The following is a 21,624-nucleotide window of genomic DNA, read 5'->3' on the forward strand; positions in this document are numbered from 1 at the left end:
TTCGTACCGAATTCGTTTTTATATGAATGTTATACCAACCATTTTTCCCATATGGTTTTTAATCTATTATCATAGTTCGCTATTATCTAAGTTTATTTATTCGCATCGTAAAGGTAAATGTGAAAATTTTCATAATTAATTTTTTCAAAATTCTGTTTGCTTTTTTTAAGATATAGAATATAAAATTTATATATGTGATGAGAATATTAATATTTGAAGTTATTTTCCAATCATAATTATTGCTCTCTCCTTGCTGGGACATAGTCCAACATGCTAGGAAAGAAATTAGTTAATGATACTTATTTTTTTTTATATTTTAACCTAAAGTTAATTTTTTAAAATTGATTTAATTTTCCCAACTTACTTCCCCCAAAATTTTCCCCAGTATTATCCCAAAAGATTAAGTGTTTGTTTTTATTGTTTGTTTTTATTCCCAAAAGGTTAAAAAAGGTTAAAAATATTTTTATTTCTTGATAATTTATCAATTTAAATTTTGATATCCTTCCAAAAATAATCTCATTTAAGATATAGACAATGTTTATGGCTAAATGTGACTGGTTAAATATTTCAAAATCCATTTCATATTGCAAATAATATAACAAATAAAGAATATCTTTTAAAATATTTAAATTTTTTATATAATAATAATAATTTGATTCCCTTTTTTCCTTTGTTAATAAAATATGTTTAAAATATAATATTTCATATTTAAAATATGAAATCTATGAATTTTAAATATTTGCTATTTTTAAATTTGAAACATCTAATTTGATCAAAAATAAACATAAGTGGATGGGCATGGGTGGGGGGGGGGGTCAAATGTTACATTATTTGTATTTGATTCATTTAATTAAATAGATTGATTTACTTTTTTTTAATAAAAAAAATAAAATTTATTAGGATTCTATTTAAATGATTCAAATAATTTTTTTAAATATATAATAATTCTAAAAATATATTTATATTGACCAAATTTTTTTAATTTTTTTTATTGCACATCTAATATAACAAAATAAAGACATTTGATCAAGATTAACAAAATTAAAATTAGGGCTGTGCCGATCCACATATTTTTCACCTATTCGATCCGATATAGCTTCAACCCTGATCCAATACCGATCCGATATTTTTACTGATTTTTAATCAAATGTAATTAAGAAATCAATATTTTTTATGCAAAAAATCGAATTATGAATTTAATTTAATTTTTTTATTTCTACAATTAAGACTATAATAAAAAAAATATATATTTAATAATATATCCATTTTATGTTTGAATTATAAAATTGTAATATTTAATATATAAAATTATAATATATTAGATTTTTTTAATAAATATGAGAGCCTCTAGATTTTCTGGGAATAAGCTTCTACAATATGGACTATCTATATCTCCTGCCATACTGAAGGCAGACTCAGATGATTACACAGATAACGCATTTTGCAAAATTATCTTTGTCTTTTGTAAATATTTCCATAATTCAGATACCATATTTAAAAAAATTCTTCTATTTAAAGTATAAATAAAAAAATTGGCGTTATTTAAAAAGATTTAAAATAAATAAAACTTTGGGTGTTCCTTTCTATTATTATAAAAAAACTTTTAAAATACTATAAATTTATTTAAAAAATATATAAAATCTGAGGGGTGTTGTACATTTGCATTGTTTAAATAAAAAATTATTTAGGAAATATTATTAATGTAAAATAAATATACATAAAATAACAAAAAAAAGGAAAGTAAAAAGATCGGATCTGTTTTTTACAGGTATCGGCCCGATCAGATATTTTTGGAAAACGCTAAATATCGGTACTGATCCGATCCGATATTTAATATCGGCACAGCCCTAATTAAAATGTATATTAATTTAATTTGCAATGCCAAAGCCAATTTTTAGGGCAAGGAGTTTTCTTATTGTTCTTCTTTATTTAAACCTTGACAGTAAATTAGTTCCAACTCTGAATAACTTCATAATTAGTTGATGTACCTTGTTAGTCACATCAACTGTTCAATTGATAGGTCTTTAATACTGATTATTTATTAAAAAGAATTAACAATTATTTCAAATAATTTTATTGAAATAAATTGAATCAAATAATTGTTTATTTGTATGTATTTGAACTAGCGCTGGATCCACATATTTTTTTACATATCCAATCCAATATTTTCCAATATTTAAAACTGATCTGATATTTATATTGATATTTCACCACCCCCCTTTGAACCAAATTTAATTAAGAAATCAATATTTTTTATACAAAAATTCGAATTATGCATTTAATTTTATTTTTTTATTTCTACAATAATTAAAAAAAGTTTACAGATATTGGTAGTATTAAATGAATTTTCGATTATTCCTCCCCGTGAAATTATAATTCCGCAGATAAAGCATTTTGCAAAATTATCTTTGTCATTTGTAAAATATTCCCTAATTCAGATACCATATTTAAAAATTTTTTTTTATTTAAGGTATAAATAATAAAAGCGTTATTATTTAAAAAGATATAAAATAAATAAAACTTTGGGTGTTTATTATAAAAAAAACTTAAAATACTATAAATCTATTTTAAAAAATAAATAAAATTTAAGGGTATTGTGCATTTGCATTGTTTAAAAAAAAATATTTAGAAAATATTATTAATGTAAAATAAATATATATATAAAAAATAAAAAAATAAAAGTAAAAAGATCGGATCGGATCAGATCGGTTTTTACAGTTATCGGTCCGATCCGATATTTTTGGAAAACGCTAAATATCGCTCGATTTTGAATATCGGCACAGCCATAATTTGAACAAAATGAATAATTTACTATCATTCCAATATGTATAGAGTATCCACACTCAATTTCAGAGATATTGCCAGAGTTTTTGAAACACTTTATTTACATTATCCACAAAAGTTCATGGTTAAATTTTCTGAAATTTAAAAGTTAGATATTTACACATTCTGGGATACATTTCAAATTAAATTAGAATTTTCAAATTTAAAATCTCCTTCAGTAGATGATATGAAATTGGGAGGTTTGAAATCTCAATAAACTTATCTAATATGAAATAAAATTATCCAAAATAAGGATAATTGGATTGGATTAGTTTTTCAATCTTATTTAATATTGGTATAGCCATAAATGAAATAGATAACATCATTAAATAAATATGCAATTGCTGAATATTTAAATTTATTGTATAAATTAAAGAATAAAATATTGATAAGCATTTCTTAGTTCTATTTATAAAAACTGTTACAGATCCTTATATGAATTGTAATAAAATTGTCAAGGCTCGTGGGCGAGACTTGAAATTAATTGAACCTAGAATTAATAATTCGGTAAAGTCTTACGAAACCAATCTCGAAATTTATACCACAAAAATAAGTTTCTTGAATTATAAAACCATACACTGACTTTTATTTAAAATTTTTTCATTCATATATATTTTTTTTTAATATGCAAAAAAAAATACAATTATATTAAAAATTCATAAAAATAATAAAAATTACAAGTATTCATAAAAATAATTAAAATTACAGTTTTGATGTAGCCCTGCAGGCCTCAAGTGGCCCCTACACTTTCTGAGCGAATGAAGCAGAATACCCTTCTGAAAAGTACCCCCTTTAAAAGTACTCCCCCCCCCCTCGAAAAAATGATAATTATTTTATGACACCCATAAATTTCAAAAATAATTTTTATTGCATCAATTTTTAATATATATAAATAAAATGCAAATATATACTTTATAAATATTATTTTTAAATTAATAATTTAGATAAATTAGAGAACGAGAAAGCGAAAGAATTTATAATTTCATCAATATTTAATTGTTTAAATAAATTTTTTCCATTGATAATATGGTTAAATTATTGAGAAATGAATCTTTCATGGTACTACGAAGTCTTGTTTTAATTAATTTAATTTTACTCATGACTCTTTCGGCAGTACATGAGGTTGTAGGAATGGTTAATAAATATTTATATAAAATTGTTAAATTAGGGAAAGCAGAAAAATTTAAAAGTAGACGACAATGTAAAATAAATGAATAGTTTTTCCAATCTGAATCGTAAGTCCCTGATTTTTCATCATCATCAGAAGAAGCTAAATAATGTATTTGTAAAAATATTTTAATTAAATAAATTTACAATTCTCAGAATCTGACAAATCTTTAGATTCTTGAACCTCTAGGTCATGAGTAATAATTACATTTCCCATTTTGGCCATCTTATAAATATTTCTAAACTTCAACATTTTTTCGAAAATTTGACTTTAATTTAAATTGTAAAATTCACAGATATCCTCGATATCTTCTTTAATAATTGATTTTTCTGCCACATTATTTGGCGTAAAAAATGATGTTTGATGTAAAAATTTCATCGTTAAACTGCATAATAATTAAATCGAGTGCAGCATAAAACACCTATTTTAAAGCTAAAAAAAATTTCTATATTTAATGATGAAAGTATATATACCTCCTCTCCTTTTTGGATTGTAATGTTTGAAGTATAGAACTTTCAAAATCAAAAGGTAGATTTCTCTCCTTCATAAAATCTTGTGCCTTTGAAAAACATCCAAAAATTCAGTGTTATTATCTATTAGATTTAAAAATAATTAAGACAATAATTTATATTATACTTCTCAAATTAATCAAGCAATCTTTTGCCAATTGAATTTGATTTATTGCAAACCCTATATCCTTCGAAATGGTTTGCAATTTTGTACAAGCCAAACTTGTTATCAACAATATTTTATCCAAAACACTAAGTGATATGATGAAATCAAATTTTTTTATTCTAAAGACAGCACTATCCATAGTGGAAGTGGCAGGATCTTCAGAATCCTTTAAATTTGTTAAAGCTGCCCTCAAGGCATCATAAAGTAGAAAAAAATTTACAATAGCTTTATATGACGATAGCCAGCTTCTAAATAAAAAAACATTTTAAATATAAATAAATAAGGTACTATTACCGTACCGAGTAGTATTCTTGATGCGTAGAAATCGTTGCGATTTTTTCAGATCATTACACTAAAATTTTTTGAGTATCTCATATCTTTTTTTACCATTAAAATAGATATAAATCTCATCTAGTATTCCTAGAATATTTCGAAGTTCTTTAATTGATTGGAATAATTGAACAATGATTAAATTTAATCAATGACAATAACACCAAATAAAAGCTGCCTTTGGCGCCTCTGCTCTAATCAAGGCCTGCACACCATTGATTCTTCCACTCATGTTTGAGGCGCCATCATAACTTTGCCCAACTAGGAATTCAAGGGGTAAATTCATCGAGCCAAGTTTGGACATTATATTATACTTAATATCGAGACCTGTGGTATTTCCCGTACAATATATGCCAATCAGTCTTTCAACAGGCTTCGGCGTCTCACTATTTCCAACATATCTTACTGTCAAAGCTATTGCTTCTGATTTCGAAACATCATATGTGCCATCAACTATGATTGAAAAGCACCTGTTAAATTCAATCTCATTTTGAATTTTTTTATAACCATATTTTTCATGGTTTAATGAGAATATTTATGTTATTATATGTTAATAGATTTGCATATTATTTCGTTTTTAATCCCTTATTGTTTTTCTCACAGTACAGGTTCAGAATCTGCAATGAGTTTAATAAGGCCCGCCATATTGCCTTCTTGTAGCCTGTTCCCCCAGAAGGCTTGGTTACGAGATATTAAATAACCTAGACATCTTATTAATATTCTTATGATAGAACGGTTATTATCCACACATTCTTTCTGGGGTATTATAAATTGTAATATGGAATTTTTGTGTGAAAGCTTTCCATAATCGGCCATCATATGTGCCTGTGAAGATTCATGCACAATAATATCACTATTAAATTTCATGATCATTAAAAGATTCAGATATTATATTTTTTTCTAACACACTTTTTTTGGTTAATATTTTTAGGCATATGTTGAAATTGGGAAAATAATTTATGACAAGAAATCTCGGATAACAACCTAATTTACTAAACATCTATCTAAAATTCCCGCCAATACATATTAAATTAATAAATAAGTGGGGGGGGGGTCTTATTATTACATACACAAACCAGAGATCAATTGGTTATGGATGGATGTAGCAAAACAATAAAAAAAAAATATTAAAATAAAAATTTTTTTTAAAAAAGTTCCCCCACCCCCACTCAAAATTTTAAAATAAAAAATTTAAAAAAAAGTACTCCCACTCAAATTTACTGAAGCAGTTGCTTCGGACCCCCCCCCCCTCCCCGTTGTAGGGGCCACTGCAGGCCTCTGACAAATATTTATGAAAATTATATGATTGATAAAGAGAAGTAAAAAAATTAAATTTGAAAAAAAATATAAGAAGAAAAAATGATAAAGACACTTAATATGTAGGGGAAAAAACATTGGTTAAAATAGAGAATTGAAGAAAAATGAAATTTTAATAAAAAGATTTAGAAAATAATAATAAAAAATGAGAAGGAAAATAAATTAAGAATGACAAAAATTGAATTAAATTATTTATATGATAAGGAAAATTAAATATAACCAAAATTTTATCAAAAATGATATTTCAGGAATATTAAACTTGAATTCTTTTTTTTGACTGACACTTTCTCATTTTCAATTGGATTTTTCCCTTTTTGATTGACATTTTTCCTTTTATGATCAGACCTTTCCTAAGCTTTGGTGCATTTTTTTTGATTGATTTTCTTAAGTCATTGGTACTTTATTTTTGATTAACTTTTCCTTTTTTGGTTCTATCATTTTATGTTTTTAGTACTTTTCCTTAACTATAATCGGACCTTTTCCTTTTTTGATCGGATTTTTCCTTTTTTGATCGGTCCTTTTCCTTTTATGATCGACACTTTTCTAATAGAAATTTGAAGTTCACTTTAGAAAATGGGAAAAAGAGTAGGATATGATTTAAAGTTTAGTATTAAGGTAGTGTTGTTAAACGGCTCGTTTTGAGCCGATTTTTAAAACGGCTAACTCAATATTTCATCTAGAATAATATTACTCACGCCTGAAGATTTTGTTTGTAGAAGGAACAAAGGTTTGGACATCTATTAGCGAAATCTCGAGGCTTAGGCAATATTTTTCTGGCTAAAATATTGAGTTAGCCGTTTTAAAAATCGAAACAGCCGTTTAACAACACTAATTAAGGCAATGAAAAATGTAGAAGATTGAGTATTTGTAATATAAAAAAATATTTAGATTCTGTTTCTTTAATAGATTTCTTGGCAGAATATAGAACCTAAGGAAAGACACTACATGTGAATTAGAAATTAGCACAGCCTAATTTCTGTTAAAAATTTGATTCTATGTGGCCGATAAAATTCTTTTCTTGATATGGCCCATAAAAAATTTAATATTATCTGATCTGGCCTGATTATTTTTTTTTGAAGGAAACATACGTAAAAATAAATTTGCAATATTCTAATTTTATTTTGAAATTCTTCTTTAAAATATTTCGTCCAAAGAAATTAATTATCATTTTCTATTTATATAATGGTGATTTTTATTGTATTTTATAAAAATGAATTTAATTTATATTTTTCAATTAAAAATTTAGGGCCTAACCTGGCTCCCGCTTAGAATAGAGATTCGGGTCAAGCTTAAAAATAAATGTAAATTTTGGTAAAGCCAACTTGGGCTTAAATATTAATAAATAAGAATTCGGGCCGAGAATATTTGAATTTGCAAGGCTCTAACCTCAATCTTGATACCAGGATTTTAAAAAAATCTAATAGTAATATCCCCTTCCTTATAAGATTCTTATCAATGTGCATAGCATATACATTACATGCCATATTATATAATAAAAAATCCATTTCAAATCGCCTAAAAAAATTAACTAACAGCTGTGTTGATAATGATGCTAAATAAATTATTTTATTGGCTTTTTTATTTATTTTTCATCAAAAAAAATCCGTTAAAAAATATTGATTTTTTATAAACACAACGATAGAACTTTGGCATTTCACTTGGTTGGCATCTCACTGTAGGGATAACGCCTTTAAGAAACGTTTCTTTTGATTCCCCATACCTTACTCATGTTGCTTGTGTTTTTCTAAGAGTGAGAAACAGTATTAGGTGAAGGTTTTCTTCATAAATTTTTATGGAGAGCTTTAGGCTCACTTATTATAAGTCTTTGGCAAGGTTACATATAAAATTTTGGTTTTTTTACTTTGAATGCTTTTATTTCTGATTATTTTGAATTAGTCATTATTTTAAAAATTATCTAATTTATACTTAATTTTCTTTTCCATTATTGTTTATAATAGCATGGACAGGGGGGGGGGTCAGTTGTGATCTCCTTCCGCTTGGAAAATATGCTTGAATAAAATTTTACGTTTTCATAATATTTTTATATTCATATCTAGACGAAATTTTCATTTCGTTTCGTTTTATATTCATAAACCCTTCCTTAATTTTCTATTAAAAAGGTGCACGAAAGATTTCTAAAAAATTACGAATAATCAAATTTTCATGATAAAAAAAAAATTAAAAACCTGGATTTTCCAAAGACGCTAAATTAGTAAGGGATGGACATTTGACCTTTCTATTTCCAAGTATAGCAGCAATCTTAAAATTATTAATACCTTACTAAACAATCACTCAATATTGGCGCCTCAGGGAAAAAATTTTCGATTTCGTTTTCAATTTCACCATAATCAATTTTCTAAAAATTATAAAGACTTTTTTTTATGCTGCACATATTAAATTATAAAATCATCAAAACTACAGACATATTATTTTACTGTTTAGCAAACGGATTGAAGTAGCTAAAATGTATAATAGTTCACTATTACTATTGAGCGAAGCTTTAGAATATAAGTGTTAATAAGTTTGGCATAGTTAAAACTACTTTTCATATGAGATTCAAGTTTATATTAAATTTTTGAAAATATAACTCGTTCAAAATATAGTAAAATTTTACCTATAATCTTTATAAAGTTTATAAAATCATAAGATTCAAAAATATTTGAATCAGGAAAATTGAAACCCTCATTTATTTAAACCTATTTGATTTTTGAATTGCAATTTAAAATCCGATATTTAAGACTCGCTAAGGCTTGCCGTTATAGTTTTTTTATTTAGCTTATAACTGATTTCTGTTTATTGACTGGAACTGAGAAATATTAACCAGATGCCCACTCAGATATTCAGTGCTTCTATAATTTTCACTAGAATGATGCCAATCTTGACAATTTTTTCTTATTTTAACAATAATGCCTTTTTCTTTAAACTGCCACCAAACGAGATGAAGCGCCAAAATGTGTACTAAATACGACGCATATAAATTTCAAAATTGATGGTTCCAAAAGTTTGGCTGACATGCTTTAGGCATGATATTATGGTTTTTTTAGCTTTTTGGTTTCTATTTTATGGTTGGTAAAATTGATTGAAAGTTATAATTAATAAGTAAGGCACAAAATATTAACAAGCTAGATATTTTTAACTTCCATATTCTCCCTTTTCGCTTTAAACTATCAATCAAAGAGATTAAGGCAATAAAATCTTAAACATTACATATTCAGAATTAGGGTTTCCACAAGCCAGGTTTTCACGTTTAAAACTTGACGTGATAGTCTCCATTTTGTTTACTCGCTCTTTTTTTGTGGTTTGAAAACGGGTCGGAATTAATAAGTACTAGTCTGGCAATGAATATTAGCGCAAATCAGATATTTAGTTCTTCTATATTTTCTATTCTGGCATTAGGCTAACAAGCGAAGGCCGGGCAATTAATATAATCTAACTTAAATTAAAATTGGTATATGATAATTTCAATATTTTTTAGATATTTAGTAAGGCTAAGATGATGCGAAACTCCCTCTCCCCCCAAAAAAATCTTACGCCCCCTCCTTGGATAGACTAGCTAAGCCACTACTGATTTAACCAATCGAGCATTAAAAATATTTTGAATGTAAAAAGGATGTTCTAAAAAGATAAAAGAATCGACAGTATAGAGTCAGACGATAGCAGTATTTTTAAAAAATATTTAAATATCATAATTAGAAGCCGGCACAAGAAAATTGCAAAGTTATGAACCAAATATATTTTAAAATTTAAATATCCTGGATTCTTAATTTATTTTACCTTTAAAAAAAAATGTTACAAAATTTCCAGAATTTATAAATTATCTATTTTTCGTGCTTATTATATTCAAAAAAATCGGTTTTTATTTAAGCTCTCCTTTTATTCGTGAAATTTATAAAAACAAATTATATCGATTATATTGATTATATGTTTTATTTTTTTTATTGATTTTGTTATAGATTTTTACTAAATTTTATTATTAAATTATCAAAAATATTTTTTTTATTTTAAATAGAAAATGATATGTGAATCGGCGATAAATTAATCTAACAAAGGATAAAAAAAAATGATTTTTTAAAACCACCTAGAAAATATTCGTTATAATAAACCAAATCCTTATGTCAATTCATGAATTAATTTTCCCACACATATCATATAACTAAAATTCTAAACATCTTTTCGTTCACATTTGAATTCAGTTATTAAATTAGAATGGAGACTTACCTGAGGCTGTAAGATACTTTTGTTAAATTAAAAAAAGGATGATCCATGGAAGATAACACTTGCCTCAATAATCCACCTTTACCTCCCAGCTCCCCTATTGATCACATAAATCCCCCATTACCATGTAACATTGATGATAATATCAATGCGATTACCAATAACTGTATCGAATTCCTTGATGATACACTTAAAGATAAATTAAATCCAGAAAATTCTATCTTTTACGAAGAAGAATTATTATCATCGAATGAAAATAATGATATTACCATTAAGGTGGATATAGAGGATCTTGAATGTTTTTCTGACCCAAAAGAGAATTCAAATGAGAGCTCGAAGGAAAATCAAGTAAATTTTATAATATAATAATGTTTAAGATTACCACTATACAAATTATACTATCACACTTATTTAACTCTTGTCGAGGGGAAGGTAGCTTATATACGTTTAAAAAAATATAAATTTAAACGTTGAAGGCTAATATTGTTAATTATATGTAACGTAAGATGGGTTCGTTTTAGTATAATAATATGCACATATTATTTATATTTGCTATCAACATCATTATAAATTCGATTTTAAATAATATAACAATTAAACACTTATTATTGACAATATAAGAATACGAATAATGACACTATCCTATGCAATGGCATCGTTGTTGAAAAGGATTCCTATCTCTACTCAAACTTATTTGAGAATCACAACTTGGCGATTTCTTTATCTAATCGGTTTACTGAAAATACATTAGTCGAACAAACGAATATTAGCATAGTTAAGTTCTTGTATATATATTTATGTTTAGTATTTGTAGGATAATGAGGCTATATCCATTTATATATATATATGATATAGGCCCGATAATTCGTTGAAAATATCAATTATCGGCTAATATCATTAAACTGGCCATATATCATAATGGCGGATAAAAAATTATATATGTTGGTTATATTAAATCATGGAATTTTTAAAAAAATATATAATTTTTTGAAATAGGGTTAGCCCAGTTGTTTTATTATTAATATGTATAAATTTTATTTCCCCATAATGTTATTATTAAAAATATGAATGGCCGATATCAATTTGATATCGGTATCGGTATAATTGGATTAAAAAGCATTATCATTACACCTCTAATTATATGAATTATATTCATGTTTTTTAAAATTTACCTTCAAAAAAGTTATGTAAATGATTAATAAACAATTCCTAGAGTTTCTTTTTTTACTCCATTCATTTACTTATATTTTAATCTGTATACGATATACAATTTATATAAAGTTATCTTATAATTTAAGGACAAAAACAACTCAATCAATTCTCAGCCGGATTCCAAACTTGACTTAAGCCTGATAAATGATCCCTTAGTGATCCCAGATGAGAATCCAGATAATTTAGACCCATTAAACATGATTAAATCATCAATAATATCACCTTCTTTAACTCCTACAAATGAATCCAATAACCATAATATAACAACCGCCACATCTACTGATATCTTTGGTGACATTTCTAACATCACCAAGGAATGCGAAGAGAAAATATTCGATGAAAACACAATTCACGCCAATAGCAAACGTTTGCATATATCTAATATACCATTCAAATATAGGGATTACGATTTAAAAGCTCTTTTCACCGTAAAAATCCTTATTTATTTATTTTTAATATTTACAGAATTAATGACACTTTATAAACTGTAAAGTTGACGAAAACTATCACAGAATAGAACACTATCAACTTAAAAATACACTAATTAAGTTAAAAGGCCACAGGTTTTAGGTTAAAATTCATTATTATTCTCATCAAATCCATTTCATTATATTTGTAATTCAAATATGCAGATTGAAAACTCATTTTTAAAAATTAAACGATTCTTTTATTTTTCAACCTCCTTTACGTAGCAGGGTAAAAAAAAGTCATATCACATCATTTACCACTAATCTTTTCCGCAAATTTATTACTGTTAGTATATTACCATGAATGCATTTCCTCGGAATAAATTACAGCTAAAACATTACCGCAAATGCATTCCATGTTAAAGTTTGATGGGGGGGGGCGTTAAAGTTAAGAATAATATTTATAGTCCTGGGTCTCTAGGGATATTATATTATATATTGGGTTACAGTACTATAAATTAACTATGTAAATGATTTACTTAACTTCATCAATATGTTTTCGGATTTTATTCGCTATGATATTTTTGTGGTATCTTTCTCGCTGGTATATTCGCGGTAATGCATTTCCAATATAATTGGGTAAGGGCTAAAAATTAGCGAATTTAGCTCAATCTACTTTCCCGTGCCAAAGAGCGTAAGTTAATCAATTTGCGCTTTCTTTAAAGTTGAGCTATATTTTCAAAAAATACCCATAAATGATTTTTATTTCAATCGCTATTTTTTTTAATATTCCGGTAATTAGAGAATTATGGATTTAGATTAAAAAACATGTTATAATTTTTTTTTTACCTCAGTATAATATTATCTTGCAAGTAAATTGTTAAAAATTATTGAAAGAATACATAATAAATGAGCTTTTTCGATAATCGAATGTCAATTGATAGCTGATGACATGTATATACACAGATGCTATATCTATTTTATTTTAAACAAATTTAACTATTCAATATATGTATTTTATTGGAGAAGATGGTTAGACAAATTATTTGCCAAAACGACTACTATTGTGGAATTCCTTTATTAAAATAGAACTGTTTAACTATTTTTTGGAGCATAAGATGATGATGGTTTTATTATTTTTAAATTTAGCTATTGCTATTTCGCATTAGCTTAATAAAGACCTTAATAAAACGCGGAATTAAAAAGAAGTAAGTTTAGCCTACTCAACTATGATTCCCAGTAATGTTTTCGTTGCAATATATTAGCCGTAATGATTTCACAGAAATATTTTTTTGCCCTAATATTTTCTTGATATTGAATACTTGTTTATAACCAAAGAAATTAAAGGAAAATTATATTACAACAAAAGAAAAAAAGGAAGTTAGCTTGGTATACTACTATTACAATTTACAAGTCATTTGTCGTGCCTGTCTAATATTTTTATTTTGCTTATTTGACAAATTAAATTTTTAATTTACTATTTCTCATATTTTATTGGAAGGAATATGGGCCCATCCTCGATGCCGAAATCATATTCAATGAAAGAGGATCTAAAGTAAAATTTATGCTCGTGATTTTGCATGATCTTATTTTTTATATAATTTATAAACCTATTTTCATCTGATAAATTTATATTAGATTTATATATTTTTGGGTATTCAAGAAAACAATGGGAAACAATTTTTTTTTATTTTTTATAAAAAAAATTGTTTTATTTTTCTGGCAAAAATTTGCATCTGTTAAAAAAAATATAAAGCATTAAATTTTTCAGTATAAAGTAATCGATCATGTATCATGTGAGCATATTGTTAAATAAATACACTTACTTACCAAGCCCTTCCCTATTTAATCCGCAATGGGCGTTATCTTCCTGTGAGAGTTTCAGTAAGTTGGTTGTCTCTTACATGCACAGGTAACTGCTGCCTCCCTAAAAATAGTGAATGGTCTCCTTGTAAATATATACAGATTTAGATGAGAATTAGAGTCCGAGTCTCTGTTTTAATTTACTACCCTAGAGTGATGACTTCAAAATGTCGAATATGATTATTTATTAACGAAATGAATTCTTGCCATCACATATATATCAGCCCTACTATACCAAATCAGTTCCGCAGGCTTTTGCCCACATTATAGCACGACTAGATTCTATTAAACCAGTATATTAACCCTAACCCATATCTCTAAACTTTTCATTTCATTCCTAATAATCCATATTTCTAAACTTTTAACTGTAACCCTAATCTATATCTCTTTAATCTTGTAATTATATCTTTGACCTTTTATTTTTTACCCTACCCATATCTCTAACCTTTTAATTTTGACCCTAACATATATCTCACCTTTTAATTTTAAACTGACTATTACTATTATAAATTTTAATGTTCAAATTAGACAGGTTTACTGTTTTACTTTTGAGAATTTATTTTATACGTAATACGTGATATATAGCGCATTCGCCCTCTAACGTTGAATAATACAACAGAGCAACGCTAGGTTTTCCTCATTTCCATCTAATTGGAATTTATTAATTTAAGGGGGGAAAAAAATATGAGGAGCCCTCCACACGTTTGTGGGCAAGCTGCACGTACTTGTACGCACAACAATTCTGAAGAAATGTTATTAAAGCGTCTATAGGCTTAGAGGAAAAGAGAGGGACCAAAAAATAGCCTACACCCAAGAACTGCTTTTAAAATTAATTACTTTAAAAAGATAATAAAAAAAATAGCCTATTGTTTCCTTGATTACCTATTTTTGTTAATCCTTTCTTCTTGCATAAGATTTTTATTAGTTATAATTATGAATATGATTAAAAAGTTAGTTGATATGTTATAAAAAATGATAAATTATAGTCACTAACTGACAGATTTTAATAGTTATACCTTTTATTAAAAATTTTATTTGATATTATATGAGTTAGAATCTTCATTTTACATAACTATATCAGAATTTTGCCAATAGCGATTATTGTTTTTTAAAAAATCAAGTCCAGCTGGCTGTGTAAAAATTATTTTTTTATCAATATTAAAATAAAGCAAAAAAAATTATAATTTTTTATTTTTTTATACATACATAAACAAAGATGTAGAGAAAGTATTATAGTTGTTATATTTGTAATAAGTTATATGAAGCAAAGACATGATAAATAGGTAAAATTCTATTATATTTGAATTTTGCATTTGGATATTTTACTTTGATATTAAATATTCGTATTATTCAATAACCATTTGCCTTCTATTCAAGGAAATGCATTTCGAAAAAAGTTATTTTGATGCGTAACATTTTTTTCCTTTAAAAAAGCAAGTATTTTTTTTTCTTCAAATTTTAAATGTGTATGTTGATTCTGATATAATGTGCCAGAGCTATTGTTTTTTTTTTTTTGAAATGACTAGTTACTAATTTTTATATTTGGATTAGAAACACGTTATATTCTTGATATTATATTTATTATACCTATGCCATGTTGTGTAAATTCTGGTTAATTATTAAGAATGATCGATTATTGGTTTGATTAGTCAATATTAAATTGCTTATATTATATCAGGAAAGAGGTAGAGGATGAAAAAAAATGTAATTTTCTAATATATTGCTCACACCCACTATATGTATTACTAGGTTATTTTGGTATTTATTATGTACAAAAGCATGGTTATATATAATATATCATCAAACTTTATATAGGATTTTAGAAGATACTATATTTACAGAATTTAAATGATGCGCCAATTATAATTTTTCTTATATTATTAACATCATTTATTTACTATTTTTGGCATGGTTGAAAAGATCGTTTAGCATAAAGGCATGTTTTCCCCCAATTAATATTAAATTGTAATTTTTTTATGATACTTTTCCTTCCTGTTTTAAAATTAAAAAAATATTTTTTGATTTCCTACTAGTAGCAAATGGATTTGGCTAATTCAAAGTTTTTCCACTTAAAATATAGTTTTTTTAAATGTCGTAGCCTAGCCTTAAGGATGTATTTCACCACGTTTCACGGTAGTTATTGTGGTATAAAAGATTATCAAAGTAAATGTATAAAAAATTTTTTAACCTTAGAGCATGTCAAACTATAGCTAATGATTTGTATGTTAAAAAAAAATATTTACCGAACTCTACCAATAATATATCGCTTATTGTTTATATATGAAGACACAAATGACTATTAAAAAATCTATATTATTTTTTTAAAAAAAGAACTTATATTCCTCTATGTTTTTAATCCTACATTCATTACGCGCGCTCATCTATAATCCCTATAGTCTCTATTTTCATTTCCCCCCTTTTGTTTAAAGCTTTAAAAAAAATTCTGACCCATACCTGGATAAGTATGCTAAACTGAGACTATTTTTTCCCAAATAATTTTTTTTAAACATCTTATTTCTTCTCTCTTTCTAGGGATTTGGTTTTATAACTTTTAAAAATTCGGAAGATGCTGACAAAGCCAGAGAAAAACTCAATGGAACCATCGTGGAAAGCAGAAAGATCGAAGTTTATTTTTCAAATTTAATAAATAAATATCAATACTCGAAAGTTTAGTGCTGAGGTTGACTAATAGCTTTGATCTAGTCGACTTTTAGTGGCTTAGCTGAGTTTTTCCGCTCGCTCCTTGAGACTTAGTCGAAACTACTTTAGATACTCTCTTAAGTGCGCTCATACTTAAATTTTGCAGGAATCAAAAATAAACAATTATATTTTTATACCTATCATCTCTTCCCTAGGATGTCAATATTTACAAAAAAATAGGCTTATCAGAACCAAAAGAATAATAAAATTATAAAAATTTAAATTTTAAAAATACAATTACGGCTTTGGAGTTTGTGTTTCATTGTGCAACAACTTTGTGTACTTTATAATTTGATGTGATTACGTTATATTTTAGGTACAAACCAAAGTGTTGTTAAACGGTTCTTAGAAACAGCTAACCTAATTTTTAATCAAAAAATATTACGCGTGCTTGGAGATTTTGCTCATAGATGGTAGAAAGGTTTGGACATCTATTAACGAAATCTCGAGGCTCGCATAATATTGGGTTAGCCGTTTTCAAAAATCGCGCCGTTTAACGACACTAGGTGCAATGATGATTTTCTTAGACTCAATTTTACTTGTTTGGAATTTCTTATTCTTAATTTCTTAAGCTGAGTAATTAAACTAATTTATTTTTCAGTCAATAATTAATTTTTATTCTATTTTTTAAATTTATAATTTTCATAAGTTTACAATAAATTTCATAAGTGAATATATTTTTTAATTTAACAATAATATTTAAATATATCTATATTATTTTTTTGTTATTCTTTTAACATCCAATCAAAACTTATTGAAAATGTTGATTTACATATTAAAATTAAAAAATCTACATTAATACAACAGTCAAGATTCTCTGACATACCACCCTTTGTGGACCAGAAGGCCATAGCCAGATATTTCCAGCTGGGATCCAACTGTTTACTAAAGGGGACCAACATTTTTTCGAAATAAAACAAATAGTTAGGCACTCAGAAATTTTTTGCTAATTTTATTAAAAATTTGTAATAATGCGCAAACGTTTCAACGCAGATTTTCAGAACGCAAATAATGCATTTTAAATGCATCGTTTAAATTGGACAGCATTTTTTTGTTTTAAATTTAGACGTTTCATATTAATAAAATAAAAATTATTCAATTTAAATATAGTTGTGTTTACGTTTTTTTATTTGCGCTTTGAAACGCTGCATTGAAACGATCAATTTGTGCGCACTATAAAAGACGATTTTTAAATTTTAACATAAATGTATTAAAAGCTAAATTTTGTGTTATTTTTTTCCCATAAGCCATTAATACTAAATTTTGTTTATGTCGATCTTTCATCAATTCTCTATGCATACAATCCTTTAAATGCAAGATGTTATATTTTTTTATATTTACGATATTTTTAAAATTATATTTCTTTAACTTCTGCAGCTATTAATCCTTTTGTTATTTTCATTTCATGATCTAACGTTTCCATATATAAGTTCGATAATGATTCTAATGGTGCTATTTTATCTGATATAAAATATAGAAGATTTAAATCTATCTAAAAAACGATCTACAATGTAATCAAAAGTTTCATAATAACTCATTTTTAAAGAACGTCCTTTTCAAAATCAAATTTGGTATCGACTAAAAAAAAATTGAAGATTTATAGGCGTTTTACATACCCTTGATGAGTATTGAAGGATGATTAAATTTTGATATAAGTTTCTCAGCCTTAATTCTTATCAGATCAAAAGAATTATAACTTCTTTTATTTTTTAATATATTAATTGTGGAATCGATACAATTTTTAGCATCAACTATATTAGTACCTTCTGACTGTAGATGCCTATTTGATGATAGATGCCTATTTGATGAATTTATTGTTATTAATACCTCATAAATTAAAATGTCCAATATAATGTAATTTATATTAACGCATTGAGCTAAAAGACCAGAGGCTTCTATTTAATCATGAGTGGAAATCTCTGAGTTAAGAGTTCTATTAGAAAAGTTGAATAATACTTCATCAATAGCGTCAAAATTTTCATAAATGATGTGAGATGTTTCTAAATGACCTGTCCACCTCTGATCTATAAGTCTCATAAGAGTATGACCTGTATATTTACAGGATACATTAAAACGCTTTAAAAAATCATACAATGCATTAAATAAATTTTAAAAAATTAGAAATGATAACAATATTATTAGAGCAATTTTGAACCATAAGAAACTTGTATCGCTCCATTTGAGTCGATTTAAAAACGGCTAAATCAGTATTTTATCCATAAAAATATTATGCAAGCCTAAAGATTTTGCTTATAGATAGCAAGGTTTGAACATCTATTAGCGAAATCTCTAGGCTTAGACAATATTTTTCTGGCAAAAATATTGAAATAGCCGTTTCTAAAAATGGGCTCAAATGGTGCAATTTTGCATCATTAGTTGTAGCAATGTATATAAGGCACTTTTATTAATTTTTTTGAAGCAGGGTTTGTACTCCATTTCGGCCAGACATGACGTTTGCACCATAATATGCCTGGCTTATTATATTCAATGAATTAATATTTTGTTCATAAATATAATTAGTAATACGTTCAGCCGAAAGAAATTGTAGATTATTGATTCCTATTAAATTTTCTTGGATTTCTCAAAAAAATATAATGAATAATTATACTTGGGTTTTCACAACTTGATTACTAATTTGGATAAATTAAATAAATAATATTTTTCTAAAAATAATGGTAAATTAAAATTTAATAACTAAACTATTTTTTTTTAATTTGTGGACAAAATTTTTTTTTTGGGGGGGGGGGGGTGGGTCATGGCTATGACCCTGTAGAAGCATGCACAGATTAATATATTGTAAACAAACATATATTAAGGTTATAAAAAGGTTCAAAAAAATAGTTTTTAATTCAATTGATATCTTTTACCTTAGATGGATTGTAGTAATAGATCTTCTCAGAATACGTCTGTTCTAGTTAATATGGGAGTGATTGCCATCATCAGAGTGGTTGTCCCCTTTTCTTCTCGATCCGTCACTGAAGGTTTCGTCGGGCCGCTCTCTGGTATAAGATTGGGATGTAGAGGATCCTTGCATATTGCCCACAAATTCACTAGCTAAGTCTTTGTAGGTTGTTTGGTTGCATAATGCATAAACACTTTAGTATCGCCTTTGTTGCTGTTTTTTTATTGATTGAAAACGTAATTGGTCTAAATAATTACTCAGCTTAACAAATTAACGATAAGAAGTTCCAACTAAGTAAAATTGAGGCTAAGAAATTGATGTTAGTTTTCGTTATATTTTTTTTTCATTCTATTTTGAACCTGAAAATAAAAATCTATTTCCTATTATGTATGTACTCATGTTTCTAATTCAATGTACCCTTTGATATTTTTTTCTTGTTTTGTTGTCAATTGCTTAGCCTATTTAAAATATTACAAATTAAATTGTAATATTTCCACTTCCCATTTATTTTAAGATCCTATTTAATCACTCAGAAGAAAAATTAAATGCTCGGAATATTTTATTTAATGTTCAAGAAAAGAAAAAATAAATGCTAGGATATAAAACTAAAACACTCAGATTAAAAAATGAATTGCTCAGAAAAAAAATGAAAACTAGTCACTTAATTTTTAAGAAATATTTTTTCTTATTACTATTGATTTTAAGAATTTGTATATTATATAGCTTCCTCCACTAGAACGAATTCGTAATTTGAAAGTTTAAGATAATGATTTCGAATTCTTTTTAAAACATTTTAAACGGATTTCTATTAGTTCTGGAATTACCTTCGAGTAAAAATAAATACAATACCATCTAGTTGAATATTTTATGTCTTCATTCGAATATCCCTTCCCCATAAAATTTTTTACTTGTTAACTAAGGTTTGTTTTAAATACAGAATCTTTTGTTTTATAAATATGTTTATATATATATGAAAATCGGATTAAATTATTCGAAATAATATAACTCCTCTCAAAACGTTCTTTGAAATATATGAATTTTTTTACTAAAATAATTTACGATTCAGATTTATTTAAAGCTTATCAAATAAATATCCTTGTAAGTATTTTTAGAAAAAGATTTTAAGGTATTTTTAATTCTGAGTAATTAAGGGAAAAAAAATTCTGAGCTTCTCAGTTTTTATTCAGAGCTAAATAATATATCTGTAATAAAATAAATTTTTTTGATTGTTAATTTGTTTCTTTATTTAGATAAATTTAGCTAATATTATATCGGGAAAAATAACTTTTTATAATGGTTAAATTTAATATTCCTAATGACGATAATTATTAAATAAAAAGAATACCATGGGTGAACCATTATGGTAAATTTAACGACATACATTTTGAAGAGTTACATTTATTAAAATATTTGTCACTCATAAATTTAAAATAATAAGGTTTAAAATTGAAATTTCATATTAAAACGACAGGATATTTTTGAATAGTGGCAGTATATGTCGTAAGTAATAATATTTTTTTATTTGTTTTTTTGAAATTTTTTTTTATTGTGGAAAAAGATAAATGACATATTAATTATAATTATTCTTTTCAAATATTTTCCCATATAGGTCAACAACGCTACCGCCAAGGTTCAAACCAACAATAAAACCAAACCACTCATAATCCCTAATTGTAAGCTAAATATTAAAAAAGATATTTTCAACCTAAAATTAATAGAAGGATATGTTTTTAAATTGAAGATAATAATTTAATAGGTTCAGAAATCGAAACATTTAAATATTTTTCTAGTCTTAGAGCAAAACGTTTGGGTTTTATTCCACACCAATTTTATTTATATGTGTTTAAAGCAGGAGTTTGGAACAAAAGCATTTTTGCGTTTGTAATTTTCGTTCTTCCCGAAAAATTATTTACCCTGTTCCACATTCCGAAACGTCACGGAACGTGTTCCTAAAAATTATCTAATTATATTTCTATTTTATATAATAACTTGGCAACACAATTATCCATTGA

The 21,624-nt window shown here is 26.1% G+C and overlaps 1 protein-coding gene across 1 annotated transcript in view; it reads left to right on the top strand.

Annotated features, from left to right (window-relative positions):
• LOC135925808 (protein PF3D7_1417600-like) overlaps positions 1-21,624 on the top strand; it is a 24,867-nt gene continuing 3,243 nt past the window's right edge. The window contains exons 1-7 of the mRNA XM_065461299.1: positions 1-113; positions 10,323-10,876; positions 11,150-11,302; positions 11,827-12,168; positions 13,649-13,702; positions 16,543-16,635; positions 21,222-21,285. Of these exons, the coding sequence (XP_065317371.1) occupies positions 10,577-10,876; positions 11,150-11,302; positions 11,827-12,168; positions 13,649-13,702; positions 16,543-16,635; positions 21,222-21,285 (1,006 nt within the window). The 5' untranslated portion in view covers positions 1-113; positions 10,323-10,576. The remainder of the gene's footprint in view (positions 114-10,322; positions 10,877-11,149; positions 11,303-11,826; positions 12,169-13,648; positions 13,703-16,542; positions 16,636-21,221; positions 21,286-21,624) is intronic.

Source organism: Gordionus sp. m RMFG-2023, chromosome 3 (assembly GCF_954871325.1).
Source record: "Gordionus sp. m RMFG-2023 chromosome 3, tfGorSpeb1-WG-v2, whole genome shotgun sequence".
Taxonomy (NCBI): domain Eukaryota; kingdom Metazoa; phylum Nematomorpha; class Gordioida; order Chordodea; family Parachordodidae; genus Gordionus; species Gordionus sp. m RMFG-2023.